Genomic DNA, 24311 nt, shown 5'->3' with positions numbered 1-24311 from the left:
TCAAACTTTCCTGTTTCCCAGCCATTTTGGAGACTCTCCCTTGTTGAAGCCCATCTTTTTTTTTTTTTTTTTTTTTTAGCAAATATAACAGGTTCTCCCATAATGAACTCAATTATCTATATCATGTGGTACATACATATATCATATATCAATACTTATATGCTACTTAAATTCAGGTTTCATTGTTATTAAACTATTCACTTATTTATAATTTGACTACACAAGAGTAAAAATAGCATGTATTCGAATCATAGTTTAGGCTAGATGTGGTGGCTCACACCTGTAATCCCAGCACTTTGGAAGGCGGAGGCTGGAGGATCATGTGAACCCAGGAATTCAAGACCAGCCTGGGAAACATAGTGAGACCGTATCCCTACCAAAAAAAAAAAAAAAAAAAAAAGCTGGGTGTATTAGTCTGTTCTCACACTGCTATAAAGAACTACCTGAGGATGGGTAATTTATAAAGAAAAAAGGTTTAATTGACTCACAGTTCCGCAGGTTTAACAGGAAGCATGGCTAGGAGGCGTCAGGTAACTTACAATCATGGCAGAAGGTGAAGGGGAAGCAAGCACGTCTTACATGCAAGACCTGTCTCAAACAAACAAACAAACAAAAAACCCCAATCTTAGTCTATCAGTTAAAAACATTTGACTCAGGAGACCACCCATAAATTCTGTTTGGCATATATTTAATAACTGACTAAATCTAGAGCTACTTAAAATATACCTGAAAGCCTGCTGTATACAGATATCTTGCTTGGATACACAGACCATCATTTTAATACCAAGTAATAAGATCTTCCTTATATAATACCTTATTGTCTGTTATGGTAGTTGATGTGTGTCTACATATGTTTTTATGTCTCATAAAATTATCTACAGTTGATTATTAATTTATGTTTGACTTAGGAAGCTCCGAGTGTGCCAGTTCAATGAACATATCCCTTTCCACCTCCACAGCCTCATCTCTTAGCACTCTGATTGCGATTTTAGAGTCTAGGCCCTCAAACTACATGTAAATCCTCCCGTGCTGTTCTGCCTTCACCCTCTTGCCTTTGCTTGGGCTTTTCCTGCAACCTGGGCTGTCTCCTCTCTTTTCCTTCGTATTCCCACCCCCACCTTTCACTTTCATCTGACTAACCCGATCCTCTTTTCAGACCCAGCCAGTCATCACTCTCCTCAGCTTTCCATGACTCACCTTCCCTTGTGGCCGGACATGCTGCTCCTTCCCGCCTCCCTGCACATTTCGTTATCCGTGCACTCCCGCCATCTTTTACCATCTCTTCCTGGACCTAGCTCCCACACGAGACTCTGGGCTCTAGGAGACAGGGAGCGTTCCTTCACCTGACTGTTCTTTCTTCACCTGACCTCACTACCGCCCAGGGACTCACTGACTACTGTTAAATGAATCAGTACCCGTTGCTCGCAAGTCAGAGTGCCTGCCCCTGCGACTTGCATCTTGGGCATGTATTTGAATTCATCGGGTTTTCCTCTGTCCTCCGTGTCTTACCATGTATATCACGTCTCTTCTGGTTGGTAGTCTTGAGTCTCTAGTACGTCAGTTCTGGCTCCTCTGAGGATGACCGTGTGTGTCTTTGAGGAAGCAAATTTCATTCTGACACATAGCCTAATAGACCATCCAAAACCTACCCTTCACATTTGGTAAAAATCTATTGAGTAATTTTTACAAATTATAGAAACTAAATCCTATTTATATAGATTTGTTTTATAACCCCAGTGTCAAGCGCTTTGCCTTGCATATAGTAGATGCTTGATAAATATTTGAACAAATGATACAATAGATGGATGACTCAATGATGTGGTGGTGAGGACACATAGTTGTAACTTTGGTAACTCTTTGAGAAGAATTTTTCATTTTTAATGAGATTGCATTAAAATTGCACCAGATTATTATTATGCTATAACTGGTATGGCGTGGAGTTAAGACTCTTTATGTCTCCAGTCTGATCCACAATGGACAGGGTGTCATTGTAGATTTACATCTACTGTGTGGACCATGGCTTACTAGTAGGCTGGTCGTAGTTTTCCACAAAAACTTTACATTTCTCGGCCGGGCGCGGTGGCTCACGCCTGTAATCCCAGCACTTTGGGAGGCCAACGTGGGTGGATCACAAGGTAAGGAGATTGAGACCATCCTGGCTAACATGGTGAAACCCCATCTCTACTAAAAATACAAAAAATTAGCCGGGCATGGTGGCAGGCCCCTGTTGTCCCAGCTACTCGGGAGGCTGAGATAGGAGAATGGCCATGAACCCGAGAGGCAGAGCTTGCAGTGAGCCGAGATCGTGCCACTGCACTGCAGCCTGGGCAACAGAGCAAGACTCCGTCTCAAAAAAACAAAACAAACAAACAAAAAAAAAACTTTACATTTCTCTTTGAAAAGGCCCAAAAATGAGAACCGAAGGGACCAAATGATTAGTCTGTAAGTAAACCTAAGGACAGTTTTAAAATGGGAAAAGTTCCATGCCCTTGATGGTTTCATTATTAGAAGTATGCCTTGTTATACAATATGTCTTCCCCACGGGAAGCTGGGTCCTCTTAGAATTCTTCCACCTCTACTGCAGTCCCACAGCACCACTGAGAGTAAAGATAATAAATACACACTGGCAGTGTATTTGACCTAAGATAGGCCAGAAATGCAAGGCTTTGGTAAAGGGAATCTTAGCTTATTTCCTCACAGACAAGGACAGCTATTATTATCTAGTAATATCATTAATATTACTAAGAAAAGTACACATTGATTCACTTGTCCAATAGATACTGGACTACCCAATGTGTATGAGACCCTGTGGGATTACATAGATTATATAGCCTAGTAAAAATTAAGGGTATTTTATTTTATTTTATTTTATTTTAAGACAGAATCTGACTGTCACCCAGGCTGGAGTGCAGTGGTGCAATTTCAGTTCACTGCAACCTCCTCCTCCTGGGCTGAAGTTGTTCTCCCACCTCAGCCTCCCAAGTACCTGGGACTACAGGCATGCACTACCATGCCCAGCTAATTTTTTTGTATTTTTTATAGAGATGGGGTTTCACTATGTTGCTGAGGCTTGTCTTGAACTCCTGAGCTCAAGCAATCCACCCACCATGCCTTCCCAAAGTGCTGGGATTATAGGCATGAGCACTTAGGGAGGCCGAGATGGGTGGATCACTTGAGGTTAGGAGTTCGGGACCAGCGTGGCCAACATGATGAAACCTTGTCTCTACTAAAAATACAAAAATTAGCTGGGCGTGGTGGCACACCCCTGTAATCCCAGCTACTTGGGAGGCTGAGGCAGGAGAATCACTTGAATCCGGGAGGCGGAGGTTGCAGTAAGCCAGGATTGTGCCACTGCACTCCAGTCTGGGCGACAGAATGAGACTCTTGTCTCAAAAAAAAAAAAAAAAAAAAGACGTACTTCTTTATAATACAGATACAAAGGAAAAGAGTGGGTGTGAAAACCTTTTCTGATTTCTTCGTGTCTTTTGCTGCTATGGTGGTTACTACATGTATCTGGCTTTAGTGTTTGTATTTATGAGACCTGCAATAAAAGCAGGAGAAAACTGATGTACCTTTTAATAAGCACCAGTACAGAGTTCAGTCACACAAATGACACTTTTATGACTCGTGTGCTATAAATATGACGTAGGAGGTAAATGGTCTTGCTTAGATAGCATTTTCTGCTAAATTGAGTCACAACTGCTTTACAAATGTTTATTTACTTTGAATCTGTAATCTTTGTAGGCATTAGTCCTGTAGTGAAACATTAGGGCTGGTAATGAAAAACACAGGCCTTGCCCTTCATTTACAGTATTGTGAAGGATATAAACGTTTTCAAAAGCAACTATAGACCCTTAATAAAATATTAGTAAATTGAAGGCTGGGCGCGGTGGCTCATGCCTGTAATCTCAGCACTTTGGGAGGCTGAGGTGGGTGGATCACCTGAGGTCGGGAGTTTAAGACCAGCCTGACCAACATGGAGAAACCCTGTCTCTACTAAAAATACAAAAAATTAGCCGGGCATGGTGGCACATGCCTGTAATCCCAGCTACTTGGGAGGCTGAGGCAGGAGAATCGCTTGAACCCGGGAGGCAGAGGTTGTGGTGAGCCAAGATCACACCGTCGCACTCCAGCCTGGGCAACAAGAGTGGAATTCTGTCTCAAAAAAAAAAATTAAAAGTAAAAAAAATATATTAGTAAATTGAATCTAGCAATACATAAAACAGAGAAATGCATCATGACCATGTAGGGTTTATTCTGGGAGTGCATAGCTGGCTCTGCATTGAAAAGCCAATCAGGCCGGGCGCGGTGGCTCACGCCTGTAATCCCAGCACTTTGGGAGGCCGAGGCGGGTGGATCACGAGGTCAGGAGATCGAGACCATCCTGGCTAACACGGTGAAACCCCGTCTCTACTAAAAATACTAAAAATTAGCCGGGCGTGGTGGCGGGCGCCTGTAGTCCCAGCTACTCGGGAGGCTGAGGCAGGAGAATGGCGTGAACCCAGGAGGCGGAGCTAGCAGTGAGCCGAGATCGCGCCACTGCACTCCAGCCTGGGCGACAGAGCAAGACTCCGTCTCAAAAAAAAAAAAAAAGAAAAGCCAATCAAATTAATTCATCATATCAACAGAATAAATAGGAAAAACCATATGATTTTCTCAGTAGATGCATACAGAGTATTTGACAAAATTCAACATCTATTCATAATTTAAAAAAAAAATGAGAAATAGAAGGAACTTCCTTAACCTGAAAACAAAAAGACTGTCTACAGAAAACCTATAGCTACCATCATATTTAATTGTGAAAGGCTGAATGCTTTGCCCCTAAAATTGGAAACAAGACCATAATACCTGCTTTACTGACTATTCAATATCATGCTGGAGGTTCTAGCCAGTGTAGTAAGGCAAGAAAAAGAAATAAATCTTTCCATATTCACATAAGACATAGTTATAAAGAGAAAATCCCGAAGAACTTGGAAAATAAGCTACTAAAACTGTTAAGTCCATTTAGCAAGATCACAGGATACAAGATTAGTATACAAAAATTAACTTCTTCATTCTTATACTATGGTTTTAGTGTATAGTTCATGATTACTTAATGTAATTTTTAGAAACAAATAAGCTGGATGATATTTAATCTTATTCAAACAAAGCACTTTCCTTTAAAGTGATCATCAAAACTTTAAAACAGTGCTATTTACAATAGCATAAAAACTATCCTGTGGTTTGGCACAAGGATGGGCACATATATCAGTGGAACAAAACAGAGAGTCCAGAAATGGACCCACACACTTATGATCAGTTGATTTTTGACAGAGGTTCAAAGGCAATCCAATAGAGAAAGCATAGTCTCTCATCGAATGGTATTGAAACAATTGGATATACATATGCAAAAAAGAATATTTATACTTCATTAGAAAATAACCCAAAATGGATCATAGTCTAAAATGTAAAATGTAAAACTATAAAGCTTCTGGAAGAAAAGATAAGAGAAAATCTTTGTGAACCTGGGTTAGATAAATATTTCTTAAATATAACATATAAAGCATAATCCAGGAAATAAAAACTTGATAAACTTTGTAAAATTAAAAACTTCTGCTCTTTAAAAGACACTGTTAAGAAAACCTAGACATAGGCATACAGACCATGGCACACGTCTGTAATCCCAGCACTTTTGGAGGCTGAGGCTAATCACATGAGGGCAGGAGTTCAAGATCAGCCTTGCCAGCATGGCAAAACCCCATCTCTACTAAAAATACAAAAAATTAGTCGGGCATGTTGGTGCACACCTGTAATCCCAGCTACTTGGGAGGCAGAGGTTACAGTGAGCCAAGATCAAGACACTGTACCCCAGCCTAGGCAACAGAGCAAGACCCAGTCTCAAAAAAGCTAAAATAAATTTAATATTAAAAAAAAAACCTAGAGACAAACTACAGATTGGGAGAAATAGTTACAAATCACCTATGTGGTAAAGGATATTTATCCACAGTATATAAAGAACCCTCAAAATTCAATAATAAGCAATCCAGTAGAAAAATGAGCAAAAGATTTGAATAGACACTTTACCAAAGCTATATATAACAAATCAACAAATTAAAATTAATTCAGCATCATTAATGAAACCCCTCTAAAATGGGCTTAAACATTAGAGATCAAGTATTGGATCCCACTAGGAAATTCCACGGAGAGATTAACATCCATCAATCCAAACCTTTAACAGAGTTATTCATGACACCATCACTTTGCTGGGCAGCAGAAGGGAGGCCCTTCACTCTGCTACTAAGGCAGACAGGCCCCCTTCCATGGCCATGAGATGAATGCCAGCTCAGCCAAGCTGCAGTCTGGTAGGAGCATTTCTTAGAATTCCAAGCTGGGGTCCTAAAATTCACCCTGATTGGCCTGCTTAGGTCACATGTCCACCCACGATGAAGCAATGACTGTGGCCAGGAAATAGATTTGTGCTGATTAGTGTAAGTCCAGGCCACAATTCTTAAGCCATGGGTAGTGTTAACTTCCTCCAAAGTTCAAGGGCTTTAGTGGAAGCAGAGTAACTACCCAAACTTCAATTGGTAGAAATGTCCAAGGTGAAGCAGGCACGGTGCCCGCCACACTCCATCACTAAATCCCTTTAATTTGTGTTAAAATCATGCTTAGTAAGGCTCCATGTCTTAGCATTGTCATTGTTCCTCAGAAAAGAAAAAGAAATTTCTAGATGATATTTATTAAGACAACTAGGAACAAAAATTGAGAGCCCCTGTGATGGTATCCGTGTCAGTTTTTCCATGTATTATGCAGTTATGCAGGGTGATCCTTTTTCGTTTTTGCTTGTGACCATGATCGAAAAAATGGCTCCCTAAAAAAGAACGTGGTGATGAAAAAATGGCTCCCTAAAAAAGAATGTTGTTGTAAGTGTGGAAGTGAGTGTTGACACATGTTGTCTATTGTGAAAAATTCTTCCTGGCAGTCTTAGCACTTAGCATTCTGCAACGGGTGCCATGTCACATTCCCCATAACGCTCTTCTCTTGCTGTTGGCCCTCGTCTTTGATCAGGATGTGCTGATGGAGCTCCTTGAGCAGTGCGCAGATGGACTCTGGAAAGCCGAGCGCTACGAGCTCATCGCCGACATCTACAAACTTATCATCCCCATTTATGAGAAGCGGAGGGATTTTGAGGTATGAGAGTGCCATTTTGTTTTTTTCCTATTTGAGAGCATGACGCGCTGTGACATATACCCAGACCTGCATATATGCGAGAGAGGAAGCAGGCCACGGGCCAGAGATGAGTGGGGGTCTGACCCTCCACGTTACGCTGAAGGTGGTGGCCAGTCATCATCTCCAAATAGTCATCAGGTATCACCCAGACCTGGGCCCTGCCTCTGTGGAGACCCCCACATCTCAAACTACAGAGTAACCGGCACTCCACTTTTGAAAGGCTGCCATGAACAGAGTTTTGTGATCACCAGGTGTCCCTTTTCTGAGAACTCTTCCTTACTCCACCTGCGTGAAAAAATGGTGTCCCTTCCGTCCATCCTGGGCTTGGGAGGTCATCCAGTTTCTCTAGGCATGTCAAACAGAGCAGGAAAAGCAAAGGCCAAGAATCACGTTGGGGAACCATCTCTGACATCGCATCTTACCTTGAAAACAGAGTTTGCTTACTCTAATGTGGAAATGTGTTGGGTCCTCACGTGTGGGCTGGCCTTTGGGTAGGAAATGTTACCATTCATTAATGATCACTATAAGTTGTGCAGCCAAAATGTGTGTGTGTGTATTTTATTCAAGTTCAAGGACTTTTCACCTCCATTATCACATTTGTTATTTTAAAATCGATTCTCCTCTTTGCACATGGGAAGAAATGGGCTTTGTTCTGCTTTCCAGAGGCTGGCCCATCTGTATGACACGCTGCACCGGGCCTACAGCAAAGTGACCGAGGTCATGCACTCGGGCCGCAGGCTTCTGGGGACCTACTTCCGGGTAGCCTTCTTCGGGCAGGTGAGCCTCCTGTCCATTCTGCAGACTGTCCTAAGTCCTTTAAAAAAAAACAAAAACAAAAACAAAAAAAAACTATAATAAAGTTATATCTTATAAATTCTCTGTTTTCTGTAATTGCTAATTGATGAATTTGTCATATTTAGTATGATTCTTATCTTCCTCAGTAGTAAACTTTCTGCTTTTTTTCTTTCTTCCTGTCTTTTCTTTATTACTTTCTTAAGGCAGCGGTAAGTTCTTCCTCCTTAAGACATTCTTAGCAACATCTTTGGTACTTCAGTGTGGTTTGCAAGTTTCCTTTTCAAGTCTGTATGTTTATCTGTCTAGTTATTACAAACTCCAAAAAAATTAACATTTTATTTCATTTACAGAAATAAATCACCTGTTTTCTTATATATCTATATTGCATGTTTTAAACCAAAATTAAGACTTTCTGGTGTCCTTTGTGCCTGTGCATCTTTATCCTTTGTAGTATAATATCTCCACAAGTATATTTACAATTACAGTTTTTCAGAAACCCTATAGGAAAGGGTTTATCTAAATTTAACTTAAATTTTAACCTTCGAGTCTCTAACATTATTAAATGGTATAAATTATAATACATACATTTAGGGCGTGTGGTTTTCTATGAGCATTATATAACCTTTGATTTATTCTGTTATTGTCTTTTATAACTTTATAGCAATACCAGTTTACAGACAGTGAAACAGATGTGGAGGTAATTACAGTAAATGCCTAAAAAGCAAGTAATATAGCGAAATTACTGCATCTAAACTCCTAGTTTGATGTGGATGTTTTTTGTTTCATGCTAGCTTCCATTTTTTTTTTTTTTTTACTGTTTTGTGCACCATTTTCTCTCTCTTAATTTACGTGAGAAACTTTTAAAAATTTTCTTTTAAACATTAACCCCAGTTGGACTTTTTAATTTTCAACCTTTTTCACTTCCCATGCAATTCTAAGCCTTGTAGTCAAACATGATTGGTGCTAAAACAGATGATGACTGGTGATATGAAAATATTTTCTGATATTGAGCTACAGGTCTTTAATATTTTTTTCTCATCGGTAAAGCAAAATACAGTTTATACAAGCTTTACATAACTTTTACTAAACTTACTCCAGACCCCCAAACACTTCAGTTCATGCCATAAAATCCTGTGTGCATGGGAGCCGTCAGGAGAAGGGAGGCATGTCCACTTCTGAGCCTGCCTGTTGTGGGCTGCTCATCATCTTCTAGTGAGTTCTGCTTCTTGGGAAAGTGAAAGAGGCTTGACTCCCATTCGACTTCCCTGGGACACATTAGTCTTGTATCCAAAATCTCTCCGTTCACTCAACACTTAATGACTGCATTCTTGAATAAGTTTGCAATGTTGTGTTTTTCCTTTATCTTTGCACCTAGACTTCATGTTATTAGCATTTTCTTTCTCATTCAGAAAGCCCATTTAAGTAGGATTTTTAGACTCATTCCTTTTTTTTTCCCCCCTTGTAATAAAAGAACCCTTCCTAGGTGGTAAGCCCTGGGCTTACATTCAGGGATAGCTCTAATTGTGCTTTATGTCACAGGGATTCTTTGAAGATGAAGATGGAAAGGAGTATATTTACAAGGAACCCAAACTCACACCACTGTCGGAAATTTCTCAGAGACTCCTTAAACTGTACTCGGATAAATTTGGTTCTGAAAATGTCAAAATGATACAGGATTCTGGCAAGGTATGACCATGTTTGGATAAGTTTCATAGCAATGTAATGTTGTGATTGATTACATATTATATATTTTTAAATGTATATAGAAAAAAACTCAAGAAAAATATTAAGGATTGTTGGCCGTGAGTGGCAGGTGTATTTTCTTCCTAATATCTTTAGTACTTTCCATTACATGCTTGACATTAAAAAATCTTTATTGCCTAATTTTTGAAACATCTAATTTTACAAAATAATTAACGTCTGACAGGATATGTCATTTTTAGTCCAGCTATTTAGAAACTCTGACAGAATGAGGCCCGTGGCTTTGCTACTCACTGCACCTCTTCCTGCATGTAGCACATGACTTGCCACTCTGTCACTGACGGCTGGATGTAAGGACAGGTGAACAAATGGGCGGATGGGTGAATGGACACATGGACAGGCCAAGGAATGAACTCACCAGCAGCGTGACTGTGGGAATGGCGATCATTTTCTGCTTAGAGAGCTGTCCTCTGGCATTCTGTTCTCATGAAGACCCTTTTGGAACCTGCACCTTTGTCCTGTACCTTTGTGTGTCCCACCCTCCTCAGGACATCTCCAGGAGGTCAGGTCTCCCTCTGCTTCCTGAAGGTGAAACATGGGGCAAGACGGTTTCACTCCCACTGCCTTTAAATTATTCCTGCTAAAGAAAGTTAAGTTTTAATAGGTTTGGATACAATTAGAATGAATGGCCAAATGGCTTTTTCTAAAATACAAATAATAACTTTTTTTTTTTTTTTGAGTTGGAGTCTGGCTCTGTCACCTGGGCTGGAGTGCAGTGGCGCTATCTCAGCTCACTGCAATCTTTGCCTCCTGGGTTCAAGAGATTCTCGTGCCTCAGCCACCCGAGTAGCTGGGATTACAGGAGCACGCCACCATGCCTGGCTAATTTTTGTATTTTTGGTAGAGACAGGGTTTCACCATGTTGGCCGGGTTGTTCTCCAACTCCTGACCTCAAGTGACCTGCCTGCCTCGGCCTCCCAAAGTGCTAGGATTATAGGCGTGAGCCACCGAGTCTGGCCCAAATAATAACTTTCTATGACTTTATGTATTTTCTTCTAAAGTTTCAGGCACTTTTCCATCTGTTTTTCATTCTTCTTCACAATCATCTCTGTTTTGAGAACAGTTGTCTTTCATTTGCCTGCCTTATACCAGTATGGTCTCCATGTGCTCTGCACAGTCATTTCTTTTGTGTCCCTTTTTATTGCTCTAGAAGGTTAAATACAATTAAAATGTGCAAAATTGATGTGTTGATTTGTCTTCCTAATAAATTAGCTTTTGTTTCTGCATAGGAATTGCCTATGTTTAATTCTCTATCATGTCACAGAAATGAAAGTACCACCAATTCTAGCAATGTGGTTTTAAAAGCATTTATGTGTTAAACAGAAACTAAATTTATCATTAGATTAGTCCAGATTAATCTGTACCTGTATCAAATTAATTGATCTGCAGCTGTTGCATCTAATCTCAGCTGTCTGTAGATTAATGATAATTTGGAGGCCTAGCTTCCAAACATTATTCCTAAAATAAACATTTATCTCTCTAAGCCAAATATATTAAAAATGCAGTTTAAGAAACAATCAGAGAAATCCAGACTGGAGGTCATTCAATAAGAAAACCAGCACTTTGGGAGGCCAAGGCGGGCGGATCACCTGAGGTCGGGAGTTCGAGACCAGCCTGACCAACATGGAGAAACCCTGTGTCTGCTAAAAATATATAATTAGCTGGGCATGGTGGCACACACCTGTAGTCACAGCTACTTGGGAGGCTGAGGCAGGAGAATCACTTGAACGCTGGAGGCAGGGGTTGCAGTAGCTGAGATTGCGCCATTGCACTCCAGCCTGAGCAACAAGAGCAAAACTCGGTCTCAAAAAAAAATAAAATAAAATAATTCAATGTTATGGGAAAAATGAATGATAGGGAATTCTTCTAAATTAAACATGACTAGGGACATAACAACTAAATGTAAAGTGTGATTGTTGGTTAGATTCTGATCCAAACACAAATATCTATAACTAACATTCTGGAGACATTTGAGAAAATGTTAATATAGACTGGGTATTGGATGGTATTAGGGAATCAGTGTTAATTTGGGTAGGCATGATAATGTATTGCGGTTATAGAAGCAAATGTCCTTATTTTTAGGAGAAGCTGACTGTAGTATCCTGACGTGTACCACTTACTTTGAAATGGTTCCACTGGAAAAAAAAAAAGTCTGTATGTCTGTGTGTGTGTGCACATACATAAGTGTATGTGTATGTATATTTGAAACAAATGTAGCAAACTGCTAGCAGTTGTTGATCCAAGTGGTGGATATGTGGATGTTTGTTGTACTCTTCTCTCCGTTATATTTACTAATAAAATGTTGGAAAATACCACGTAGGTAAGAACTGAGTAATTCCTTCATGGAGCACCAATCTCCCATTGTGCTGTTTCAATTAAAGGTCAACCCTAAGGATCTGGATTCTAAGTATGCATACATCCAGGTGACTCACGTCATCCCCTTCTTTGACGAAAAAGAGTTGCAAGAAAGGAAAACAGAGTTTGAGAGATCCCACAACATCCGCCGCTTCATGTTTGAGATGCCATTTACGCAGACCGGGAAGAGGCAGGGCGGGGTGGAAGAGCAGTGCAAACGGCGCACCATCCTGACAGGTATGGGCCCCAGAAGCCGCATGGACACGAGCCCGGACGCCTCGCCAAAGAGCTGTCCAGAGGGATTCAGAAGCTTCAGGACTGGAAGGGTCTTTCGAGCTCAGTTAGCCACCCCCACACCCATTTCAGTTTCACATTTATCTAGTGCTTCCTTTTGAATACTTGGGATGTTTTTCTGTTGATCTGTTGACACTTCCTTCTTCCACAAGACCAGAAGCTCATATCCAATCTAAGGTCACTTACCCTTCTGAGAATCTGATGAAAATGGCGTGCCTTATGTGCCTAGATGCTTTTGCACACAGTCTAAGGTGACTTATGGACTTCAGGTCCAGCAGCCACACCCAGTCCTGGGTCTCCGCACAGGGAGGGACCCGTCTCACACACCTGTCTCAGGTTCTAGCATGGGCCTGCTCAGCGGTCTCAGGCTGTGAGTAAATGGGATGTGAGCTTGGATTGCCCCACATTGTTGCACCCGGGGGCTGGCCAGCTGCCACTTGAATGCCTCCTCTGCCAGGAAGCTCACTGCATTCAGTGGCTATCCACGAGTTCAGCTTAGGCAGTTTTCACTGATCCCTTTGGCACTGTTTAGCCAGTGATAACCCACTCTGGGAAGTGTGTTTTGCATCATTTCCCGGTCCCTGGCAAGTGTCCAGTCATCCTGGGGTGATTTTTACCTTCTGTGGGAGAGCTTGACCCATCTCTGCCTCATTAGGGTCAGCGACATCACTGGGGTAACCTAACATAAAATGCTTTTTTGACCAAGAAATATCAGTGGGAGGGCCGTTGAGGATGCCAGGTGTGCCAGTTTTCACCACATGTCTTCCAAAGAGTGGCCCTAGTTAAGTCAGACCAGGAAAGGGCCTGCTCCCCGGAAGTTGGGGTTGTTGAGTTTCTGTCTGGATAATAATACACACTATCATAATAAGCGGAAGGAGCACTGTGGAGATGCTGCACCCAGGTGCTTATCAGCTCTCACCGGCGAAGCGTATGCTTTAAAAAGAGAGACTGGGTGGCGTGGGGTTTATATCTCAGTAAAGCTGTTACAAAAAATAAATAAATAAATACAGGTTTTTATGAATTAGCCCAGGACGGCGTATTGCAGAGAGCTTTTCACACTCCCTATGAGGGAAAAGAGATACAGTTAAAACAAAACTGTGTTCTTAAAGTGTCCCTAATCCTGCTTGTAAAATAAGAAGAGACAGCATATATAAAGCACAAATAATATTGTCCTCACAAACATCACCCCACCCCAAATAATTTAATTATTTTTTTAATGCACACATCAGTAGCAAATTCTCATTAAGCCAAATAACTGCGCTTCCAGATGGAATCACTTTATGGGAATCACCAGCTTACAGTGTTTATGGTTCAGCTGTGATAACTTTCCTTCTGACCCTTTAAGTCAGTGGTTACCCAAGGTTGGTCCAGGACCAGCAGCATCAGCACCCCCAGGGAACTTGTTACAAATGGAAGTTCCAGGTCCCCACCTCCGAAACTGCTGGATCAGAAACTCTGGGGGCGGGGCCCAGCTCTTTGTGTTCAACAGGCCCTCCCGGTTACCCTGTTGCATGCTCAGATTAGAGAACTGCTGCCTTTAATAAACCTGGTTCACTGCTGAGTCAGGGTCAGGATTTTTTAGTATGGTTATTGTTAAGGCAGTGTGTGGATTCATAAACATTCATTACCATAGGCTGTTTTCCCAGGGCACATTTCTCCAGGGTTACAGTTCATCATTTTGTTAGAGACTACTTTAGATTAGATAAAGCACATGAGCAATGCTCTGTATCTGCAGGAACAAGGGGACAGAGAGTGCGCTTCAGAGAGAGGTAGGGCAGACACCTGTGTTGTTGGCTTGGGGATTGCCGTCCACAGCTGTGGGTTGAGACAGCCTAAGCAATGGCGAGGCTGTCCTGGGGGTCCTGTAGGCCTGGGTCACAGCCTCACTGTGTGACCTTGGGCAGGTCGCTCTTCCTCTCTATGCCTTAGTTTCCTCATCTGTAAAATGCAAGTTAGGACACTTATCTCATTATATTGTCATAACTTTGTAAATAGTAAGAAGCAGGGGAAAGAGCGTTCTTCATTTTTTGCTAGATTTCATCTGCTGTTGAGCTAGATACACACACCAGGGCGTTCTGAAGGCTAGACCTGAGGGTTTTCCCTCAAGTTATCAACCCCTCAGGTTCTTCTTCCATTGCATTGCTTTGTACCTAACCTTTGGCCTTCCAAAGGTCAAAGGGAGCCCAGGCCTTCCCTGCCCTCTACACCAGGAAAAGGCTCACCTTCCTGGGTAGTTCCCAGTCAGCTGACTGTAACTGTGCAATCATTTGAAAAACCTCATGATCACCCTCCAGCCTCCTTCAGTGGAAATTTCTGAGCCTGTCCCAAAGAAGGGGGGTGAGGAGAAGCCTCCTCCACTTCTTTCATGGAGCTTTTGCCAAGGAGTTTCTTCCCAGTCACTATTCCAGAGTCTTCCAAACCTGGATTAGCTTCCGGCCCTCCACTTTCTATTCAAGACACACAGACCAGCAGTCACCATACCACCATACTTATCACTGGGCATTCCCCGTCCTCCTTTCTAAAGGGCTGGCTCAGTCGGTCACCTAATTGTCCACCTTCCAGAGCCAGTTTGGACTCTCATGCAGCCATTTGGGCAGTAATGCATTCATTCATTCAACAAAATGTATTGCACACTGACCATGATCCCATTGGCACACTAATGAAACAGACATCTGTGGGCCTGTGCAGCTGGCATTCTAGCCAGAGGAGACAGGTGATAAACAGTACCCAGATGAGTAAATATACCCGTGGTAGAACGTGATCTGTGTTCCAGACAAAGCAAAAGGAGACTGGGAACCTGGAGTTGACCTCCTTCCTCAGAAACAGGAAGGCAGCCCCACTCTTCCCCTGAAGCACAGCCCCCTGTCCAAATACAAGCAGGCCTCTGCCAGCACTGCCTCCCTGACTAGGGAGCAGCGAGGCCGAGTCTTCACCATCCTACCAGGGAGCTTTGTGGATCCCCAGTGCTACCACTTAAAATCTGTGAAACCAAGTCGGGAACCCTTCACCTTTCACTGATAAAACATTGTGAAAAGACAACAGGCCTATAAGTACATGACATATGAGGTTGCCTCAGGGTGGACATGTTTTCTGCCTTTGTCCAGATGTTGGGTGGCCCATTGGAACTCTGTGTTTCACAGGGGCTGGGCCTGTTTCCCATCCTGTGATGAGTCCTTCCCAATTGAACTCTTCCCTAGCCACTTGCTAACTAGAGACCAGGACCACTCCCATCTGACATTTGCTTGTTCAAAAAAAATAATAAGCTTTTAAGTACGTATCTACCTGCCTATTAGTAAATATATGTCAAGTGAGAATATTATAGATATTTCTATATTATATAGAGCAATAAGAAATGTGAAATAGTAAATGAGAACCTGCTGTTTTTCTGTTCTTTTTAAATTAACTCCTTTGTGTTGATGTTTAGGTATCTCATTATGATAAAGGAAAACAATATTAATCAGATTTTTTTGGTTAAAAAATATATAAGAAAAAGTAAATATTTTTATTTTTATTTCTTATTCATTGCTGTAAGTTTCAAAATACCTTTATTAGCACTACAGCTCCAAAAGTTTGTGAATTTCCGGTTCATGAAATCCTTTGCTTAGGAGTATATTCTTTGTGTTTTTTTGGTTTGGGTTTTAGGGGAGTGGTTTTTGTTTTCTTTTTTGAGACAGGGTCTCACTCTGTAGCCCAGGCTGGAGTGCAGTGGCACAGTCACAGCTCACTGCAGCCTTGACCTCCTGGGCTCAAGCCTCCCGTGTCAGCCTCCCCAGTAGCTGCGACTACAGGCATATACCACCACACTCAGCTAATTTTTGTATTTTTTACAAAATTACAAAAATTAGGTTTTTGCCATGTTGCCCAGGCTGGTCTTGAACTCCTGGGCTCAAGTGATCTACCAGCCTTGGCCTCCCAAAGTGCTAAGATTACAGGTGTGAGCACTGTACCCACCCTAGGAATATATTCTTATTTATTATTTTCTACTGATTTCTCAGCTTTGTGCAAGCTTAGCATGTGATTCAAAGTTATTCTATGGACAAAAATGAATTTTCTCAAGGATATTTTTATGAAACTATTTTCTGGACTTAATCTGTTATGTAGTATCTCAAAATTGTTTAGTCTTTTTTATGTTGTCAAAGTCATTTTATATCCACTAACTCATTCAGACCTCAGAGCTTCCAAGGAAAGTTTGAGTGGGGAATGATAACCTGATTTATTTAAAGACACGCTTGTCACATTAAAAGGATAACAAGGACCCAACTCTCTTGACTTTACGAGACACATGATTGTAAAGGAAGACAATATTCTAGCTCCACCAAGTACTAGTATGTGTCTTTGGCAAGCTTTGGGTTCCTTATTTTAAAAATGTAAGTAATAACGACATGTATAATAATCACTTCTAATAATAATCAGCTCAATAACACTAAAGCTTGTGCAAGCCGTGCAGTAATTCTGGGGCTTACCCTCTGCAGCCATACACTGCTTCCCTTATGTGAAGAAGCGCATCCCTGTCATGTACCAGCACCACACTGACCTGAACCCCATTGAGGTGGCCATTGACGAGATGAGTAAGAAGGTGGCGGAGCTCCGGCAGCTGTGCTCCTCCGCCGAGGTGGACATGATCAAACTGCAGCTCAAACTCCAGGGCAGCGTGAGTGTTCAGGTGAGCCAGGCACAGCAGGCTGGAGGGCAGCAGGGGAAGTCCTTGCCCCTGGGTGACTTGAGAGTCGTTTCCACTAACAAGGTCTACTTGAGAGCCTCGGTTTACCAAGTGATCCCTGCTCCCTTCCCCCAACGTCTGTGACATTTCTCCTGATATCAGAGGGGGAGGAAACCTCATGATCCCTGCCCCCCGCCCCACGAGGACTGACTGTCTGTGGGGACAAGAGCCAGATCTCATACACTACCCTGATTTGTCAGTATTTGGGGAATTCTGGGTGCCTGATTAGAAGCATCAAGACTCTTCTAAATACAAAGAAGTGTGGAGAGCAGTAGATTTTCCTATAAAACTTGTTTGCAGTTTTCTATGAAAATTGTATCCAAAAAAGTACCTTAAGTTTTACCCTCTTAATGGTATCTTTTGATTAATGAATTCATTATTTTAATATAGCCCAATCAATCAATTTTTCTTTATTGGTAGCATTTTTATGTTCTCTTTAAGAAATCTGTGTCTACTCCAAAATTTCACAGATGTTCTCCTAGGTTTTCCTGCTTTGCTCAGCATCCACATCCAGGTCTGCAGTCCATCTGGAATTGATTTTTGTATATGTTACAGTGTAAGGGTCAGGATATATTTTTCCCATATGACCTTCCAAGTGATGTACACAATTTATTGAAAAGATCATCTTTGATCTAGATACTAACATATATGTTCAGTTTGTGAAAATTCATCAAGCTATATACACTTGTGATATATGCGCTTTCCCGTTTGTATATTATACTTTAGTAAGAGGTTTTTTAAAAGTTATCTTACTTACATGGTTTCCTAGTTAATTGGTAAATGTTAAATCACTCCCTCCAGTAACAAGTATGACTCTTACTTTCTGGTATTTTTAAGTGTATATAGTTCAAGCACATGTTTGTTCATATGTATATGTACATGTGTGTATATATGTATTTGTATATCCTATTGTTTTATCTTTCAAGAAGGGTATGTTTATGAAAGTTACATGTAGATTATAATACATAGGTTTTGGTTTTTTTGGTTCATTTTCTGAAATTATATTTTGTCAACTTCCCATCAGATCCACGCTAAAGAACCGTGAGTTGTTGCCCAACATTTTTGTGTCATTCACCACAAAAGCATTTACAGATGTTTTTAATCTCTTTCCTTATAGTCTCAAAGACATATGTGCCAAAATAAGTTAGCAAGTGAACATAAGTATTCCAGCAACATGAGTGATTATGTAACAGGTCCAGAGGCCACAATTTTCTGTAGCTAAAAACAAAACCACTCAATCAACATGATCTTGGAACATCCAGCCCCTATGGAAAGGCCGCTGGAGGGGTGTGGCACCAGTCCAGGGTAGGGCTGAACCATTGAGCTTTGTAAAAGGCAAAATATGCCCTGCTAATTTGATGGTAAACTTAGCGTTTTATAAAATTCCCAATCATCTTAAAAAGCAAGAAATTCCATGTTGAAATGAGAAGATTAAGTTTATACTCATACCTACCAAAGTAACAACAAACTTGCAGCCAGAGGAAATTAACTTTATCATTTTATTTGTGTATTTCTGTAATTGTTTCATCAAGCAGCTCACTGGCGCTGCAGCTTTACTGGGCAGAGCCGTCTGCGGAGCTTCTTGTCATTGCACTCCAAGATCTTGCTATTAGACCTTATGGAGTCTCATCAGCCTTCCTCTTTCTATCTTCTTCAAATACAGACCGTCTTGTATCATTTTAGATGATCAGTCATTTGGGTCGTCTTCAGGTGATGAATACAGTTCCCCCCCACGCACCAGCCTGGTGCTGAGTTCCACCCTCACGCATCTTGGACTGTTCACCCATTGCCCCCGCCCGGCTCAGAGGTCCCCCTCTGACCACTGTGGCTGGAACCTGGAACCCTCCTGTCTCTCCACGTCTGGTGTGAGTTCCTGTGGCTCAGTTTTCCTGCCATTGCTAGACAAGTCCTGCCTACCATGGGTCAGAACCACGCACGGAGAGCTCCCCTAATTCCTTGCTAAGCTCACCAGACCTTCCGGGAAATATCAAGCAGTGACCATATAGTCACGTTCTTTCCCAGGCTGTCTCAGACACCTGGAACATTCTTCTTCCCATCCCAGTGTGTCCAGCCTTCTTTCTCACCACGTTCTTACCTTTCCTTACTTATCCAGAATCAGCAGACCCTTCTTAGCTGCTTGCAAGGGTGGTGCAGGGTTCTGGTTCACTCAACCGTGCTGTCTGCTCCCAACATCTAGCTCTCCAGCACACCGCAAACGCTCACTTCATCCCAGGATAGCAAATCAGTTTGCCCATGGCTGTCTATACAATTCAATGAAATGAACAGTTGGTTTTTAAAAACTGGAATAATTACTGCATTTTTCAATTTTTCACTGAATTCACCACATTGGCCTGTTAGTTCAGTGTAGTGCAGCACAAATCCCAGTGACTAAACACCTTGGAAGTAAGAATCCTTGACCTGGATTTGGAAGACCTGGGCTGTGATCTCTGGTGTTTTGCTTATTGGCTCTTCAAACTTCAACAGGCCCCTAAGTTTTCCAAGCATTGGTTTCTTCTTACATAAAGTAAACCATCATCACAAGTGCCCTGAAGATGGCTGAGATCATGGAATCAAGTGGTGTGCAACAGAGTGAGCTTTGTGGTTTCTTTTTGGGCTTAAGTTCCTGGAAGGCAGGGATTGTGAGTAGCTCACGCGAACGGGCTTTTTAGTGCCTGCAAACTGAAACTGAACAGATGGTCATGGTGATTTTCTTCCTAATGGAACTGAAAATCTTTGCTCTTTGTCTAGGTCAATGCTGGCCCACTAGCATATGCGCGAGCTTTCTTAGATGATACAAACACAAAGCGATATCCTGACAATAAAGTGAAGCTGCTTAAGGAAGTTTTCAGGTAAAGCACACTGAGAGCATGTTTTTCTCTTCGAGTATTGATCATTTCTGTACTCATTCGGGAGAGAGATGCTGCTGGTTGGACTCATGCCTTATCCTCTGCGTGCCTTTGTTTCTCCTGCCTGTACCATTCCAGGCAATTTGTGGAAGCTTGCGGTCAAGCCTTAGCGGTAAACGAACGTCTGATTAAAGAAGACCAGCTCGAGTATCAGGAAGAAATGAAAGCCAACTACAGGGAAATGGCGAAGGAGCTTTCTGAAATCATGCATGAGCAGGTGAGGGCCGCACTGGCTCCAACAACTTGGAGTTCTTGGTTAGGGGTTGCAAGTATACCCTATCCTGACTTAGGCCGCCTGATATCCTTCCAGAACTGTGACATCTGAAGGAGAATGTAGCATACCACACTCCTGCCATGCTCTAGCCCGAGGTCATTTGGGAACAGCTAACAGATTGCCCATATGCTGTTATCTACGGCAAGCAGGGGAGAGCGGGCCCGCCTCCTCGTGGCTCTGAGGTGGCCATGTTTCCTAAGCTTTCTCTCTCCCCACCCCCGTCTAGCCAAAAAGAAAAGAAAGGAAAAACTCACGAAAATATCCATACTGTTCTGACAACTTTATTCCTTTAATCCTTTGAAAAAAGCAGGACTTGCCAACCTGGTTTAAGGAATTATCTGTTGCATTCTATGTTTTTGCTGTTTAAAAATACAGACTGATTCCATTTTTGACGATGTACAGTGGGCCTTGGTGCCCCAGTGGATTCTTCCTTTAAGTTCCTTGTCACTATGGGCATCTTCCCTGATTATTTTGCTGTTATCTCTTTCCTGTGGGTTTCTTCAGTAGGATTCTATGTGTGGGCTCAGTTGTCACAGAGGAGACAGTGTCCCGTACCCAGGGAATGCCTAGAGCAGCATCCACATTGTTTTTTTTTTTTTTTTTTTTTTGTGAGGGGTCTGTCTCAGTCACTGTCCTTTCTTTATAATTGACATTAGCACCTTGATAACACAGAACTGCTCTGTCTGGCCCCTCCATTACCGTCCTTCAGTCTGGCACAGTGGAAGTCAGGGCCGTTTGTGGAGTGATCCTATCCCCTGACAGTTTAGTTAGTATATTTTCATTGCAGGAAACGAACGTCAGTGTGTGAGCTTTAACTCACTTGCTTTTTTTCTCCTCCATGCTAACACGTTCAGCTGGGATGGTAATGTCATTTTTAAATTTTATTTTTCTGATAATCTGACTTAGAAAAAGCTATTACTTCTTTGAGTTTGAGCAACTACAGACATTGGCATAATGACAGTACATGGGCAGAGGAAAGCACCCTCTTCTGGACATTTTAAAAAGTAAAGGCCAGACATGGTGGCTCACTCCTGTAATCCCAGCACTTTGGGAGGCCAAGATGGGTGGATCATCTGAGGTCAGGAGTTCGAGACCAGCCTGGCCAACATGGTGAAACCCCATCTCTACTAAAAAATACAAAAATTAGCTGGGCGTAGTGGCGCATACCCTAGTCTCAGCTACTCGGGAGGCTGAGGCAGGAGAATTGCTGGAACCCAGGAGGTGCAGGCTGCAGGGAGCCAAGATCGTGCCACTACCCTCTAGCCTGGGCCACAGAGCGAGACTCCATCTCAAAAAAAAAATAGAAAAAAATTGAAACGATTAGAGAAATGAATGTCTGAATAATTAAGCAGAACAGGAGGGACTCATGGGAACTGATTTTCAGAGAAAACTTGAGATCTTTTCTGTGGAGCCTCCAGATTCCTATAGAATGGAGAGTTTGGTCAGTGGGTGCCAACATTGGGCACTAGAGAAGATGAAAGTAGTAAGAGATCATAGGCTGAAACTGTTAAACTCCCAAAGTACAGGGATATTTAATGCACTTGCTGTCAGCTGCACCTTGAACTTCCCATTATGCCAACAGCTGTGAAGACTGAGCCCCCGTGAACCCCTGAAGGGCCGTGGCGGGGGTAGACTTGCTTTCAGTGTTTCCAGGGGAGCCTCTGCTGGAGGCGAAGACCTACACTCAGATCCTTCCAGGCACCACTGGGCATGGAAAGATACTTGTTCAGGGTCAGAGGAGTAGCCACCCTCTCCCAAGACAAAATCCGTAAGACCCTGAGAAAAGGAGGCAGGAGAGAAACACAAATGCTTCAAATTCATTTTTAAAGGCTTTTTCAAGGTCAAGGCTAGGTTGTGTCCCAGTCAAGCACATGTAAGTAGACTTCACGTTGCCTTAAGTAGACCTCACGTTGCCTTATGATCTGGTGAGCGTAGAAGGCTCTCCATTCACTAGCTTTGTAAAAGAAACAAAATGTGCTGTTCTTGACTTTCTCCTTATAATCCTCACCTGAAAACAGTCATTTATGAGATAAGCTGAACATCTCCCTCTGTAAACCAGCAGCCAGGCTTTCCGGCTGCGCATCACTCACGTGATGGAGTGAGTGTAGACTTGTGTGTGTGATGTGGGGTGCAACACATTGAGAAATATCTGCTTGCATCCTTATACTCAGTAACATTGTGTTGCACATGGCAACATTGCCTTAAACTCTGTAACATTTTGTTACACTTGGTAACATTGTGTCACACATGGCAACATGGCATTGCATATGATAACATTGTGTCACACATGGCAACATTGCATTGCATATGGTAACATTGTGTTGCACTCAGTAACGTTGTGTTTCTGTCCTCGAGATCTGCCCCCTGGAGGAGAAGATGAGCGTCTTACCGAATTCCCTTCACATCTTCAATGCCATCAGTGGGACTCCAACAAGCACAATGGTTCACGGGATGACCAGCTCGTCTTCGGTCGTGTGATTACACCTTATGGCCCGTGTGTGGGGACTTGCTTTGTCATTTGCAAACTCAGGATGCTTTCCAAAGCCAATCACTGGGGAGACCGAGCACAGGGAGAACCAAGGGGAAGGGGAGAGAAAGGAAATAAAGAACAACGTTATTTCTTAACAGATTTTCTATAGGAGTTGTAAGAAGGTGCACATATTTTTTTAAATCTCACTGGCAATATTCAAAGTTTTCATTGTGTCTTAACAAAGGTGTGGTAGACACTCTTGAGCTGGACTTAGATTTTATTCTTCCTTGCAGAGTAGTGTTAGAATAGATGGCCTACAGAAAAAAAAGGTTCTGGGATCTACATGGCAGGGAGGCTGCACTGACATTGATGCCTGGGGGAACTTTGCCTCGAGGCTGAGCTGGAAAATCTTGAAAATATTTTTTTTTTTCCTGTGGCACATTCAGGTTGAATACAAGAACTATTTTTGTGACTAGTTTTTGATGACCTAAGGGAACTGACCATTGTAATTTTTGTACCAGTGAACCAGGAGATTTAGTGCTTTTATATTCATTTCCTTGCATTTAAAAAAATATGAAAGCTTAAGGAATTATGTGAGCTTAAAACTAGTCAAGCAGTTTAGAACCAAAGGCCTATATTAATAACCACAACTATGCTGAAAAGTACAAAGTAGTACAGTATATTGTTATGTACATATCATTGTTAATACAGTCCTGGCATTCTGTACATATATGTATTACATTTCTACATTTTTAATACTCACATGAGCTTATGCATTAAGTTTAATTGTGTTAAATTTGTGCTGTTCCAGTATATGCAATACACTTTAATGTTTTATTCTTGTACATAAAAATGTGCAATATGGAGATGTATACAGTCTTTACTATATTAGGTTTATAAACAGTTTTAAGAATTTCATCCTTTTGCCAAAATGGTGGAGTACGTAATTGTTAAATCATAAATCCTGTGGTGAATGGTGGTGTACTTTAAAGCTGTCACCATGTTATATTTTCTTTTAAGACATTAATTTAGTAATTTTATATTTGGGAAAATAAAGGTTTTTAATTTTATTTAACTGGAATCACTGCCCTGCTGTAATTAAACATTCTGTACCACATCTGTATTAAAAAGACATTGCTGACCATTTGGGGTGGCTGCTGGGTGTTTATTGTTCAGCAGTCCTAAGGGAATAGGATACCAAAATCCTCACAGTGAAATCACACAGGGTCTGAAATTTTCTTTAAAATACTTGAGCGGGGGAAAAAAAGAGTGGGTAGAGACCACGGGACTGACAGAATGCTGGTCATTGTGGAGGCTGAAGTTGGGTGTGGGGGAAGCATGATACCAGTTTCTCTGCTTTTGGGGAAATTTCCGTGATACGGATTTCACAAGCAGGGGTCACGTCTTCAGAGGACCTGGATGAATGCTTTGTTGCACCGTGGTCAGGATCTAAATCATACCAGTTACTCCCAAGTTCACGTGGATACCTCACTAGCTCTGGCTTTTCCCCTTTGGCTATAGCAAGAC

At 41.9% G+C, this 24311-nt stretch overlaps 1 protein-coding gene across 38 annotated transcripts in view; it reads left to right on the top strand.

Moving 5' to 3' along the window:
- The window catches only part of DOCK9 (dedicator of cytokinesis 9), a 289534-nt gene extending 265606 nt beyond the window's left edge, over positions 1-23928 (top strand). For 19 of the 38 annotated variants that reach the window (XM_055359995.2, XM_055359986.2, XM_055359975.2 and 16 more), the window contains 9 exons: positions 7048-7170; positions 7873-7986; positions 8666-8701; positions 9544-9690; positions 12147-12357; positions 16887-17077; positions 19883-19983; positions 20119-20257; positions 22670-23928. In XM_055359995.2, the coding sequence (XP_055215970.2) occupies positions 7048-7170; positions 7873-7986; positions 8666-8701; positions 9544-9690; positions 12147-12357; positions 16887-17077; positions 19883-19983; positions 20119-20257; positions 22670-22792 (1185 nt within the window). In that variant the 3' untranslated portion in view covers positions 22793-23928. Of the gene's footprint in view, positions 1-7047; positions 7171-7872; positions 7987-8665; positions 8702-9543; positions 9691-12146; positions 12358-16886; positions 17078-19882; positions 19984-20118; positions 20258-21168 lie in introns of all 38 variants that reach the window. The other 19 variants (XM_019039774.4, XM_019039771.4, XM_055359969.2 and 16 more) reach the window with 2 other exon arrangements.
- The last annotated feature ends 383 nt before the right edge of the window (positions 23929-24311 follow it).

Source organism: Gorilla gorilla, chromosome 14 (assembly GCF_029281585.2).
Source record: "Gorilla gorilla gorilla isolate KB3781 chromosome 14, NHGRI_mGorGor1-v2.1_pri, whole genome shotgun sequence".
In the NCBI taxonomy this organism is placed as follows: Eukaryota; Metazoa; Chordata; class Mammalia; order Primates; family Hominidae; genus Gorilla; species Gorilla gorilla.
This window is presented reverse-complemented; position numbering and strand designations above follow the sequence as displayed.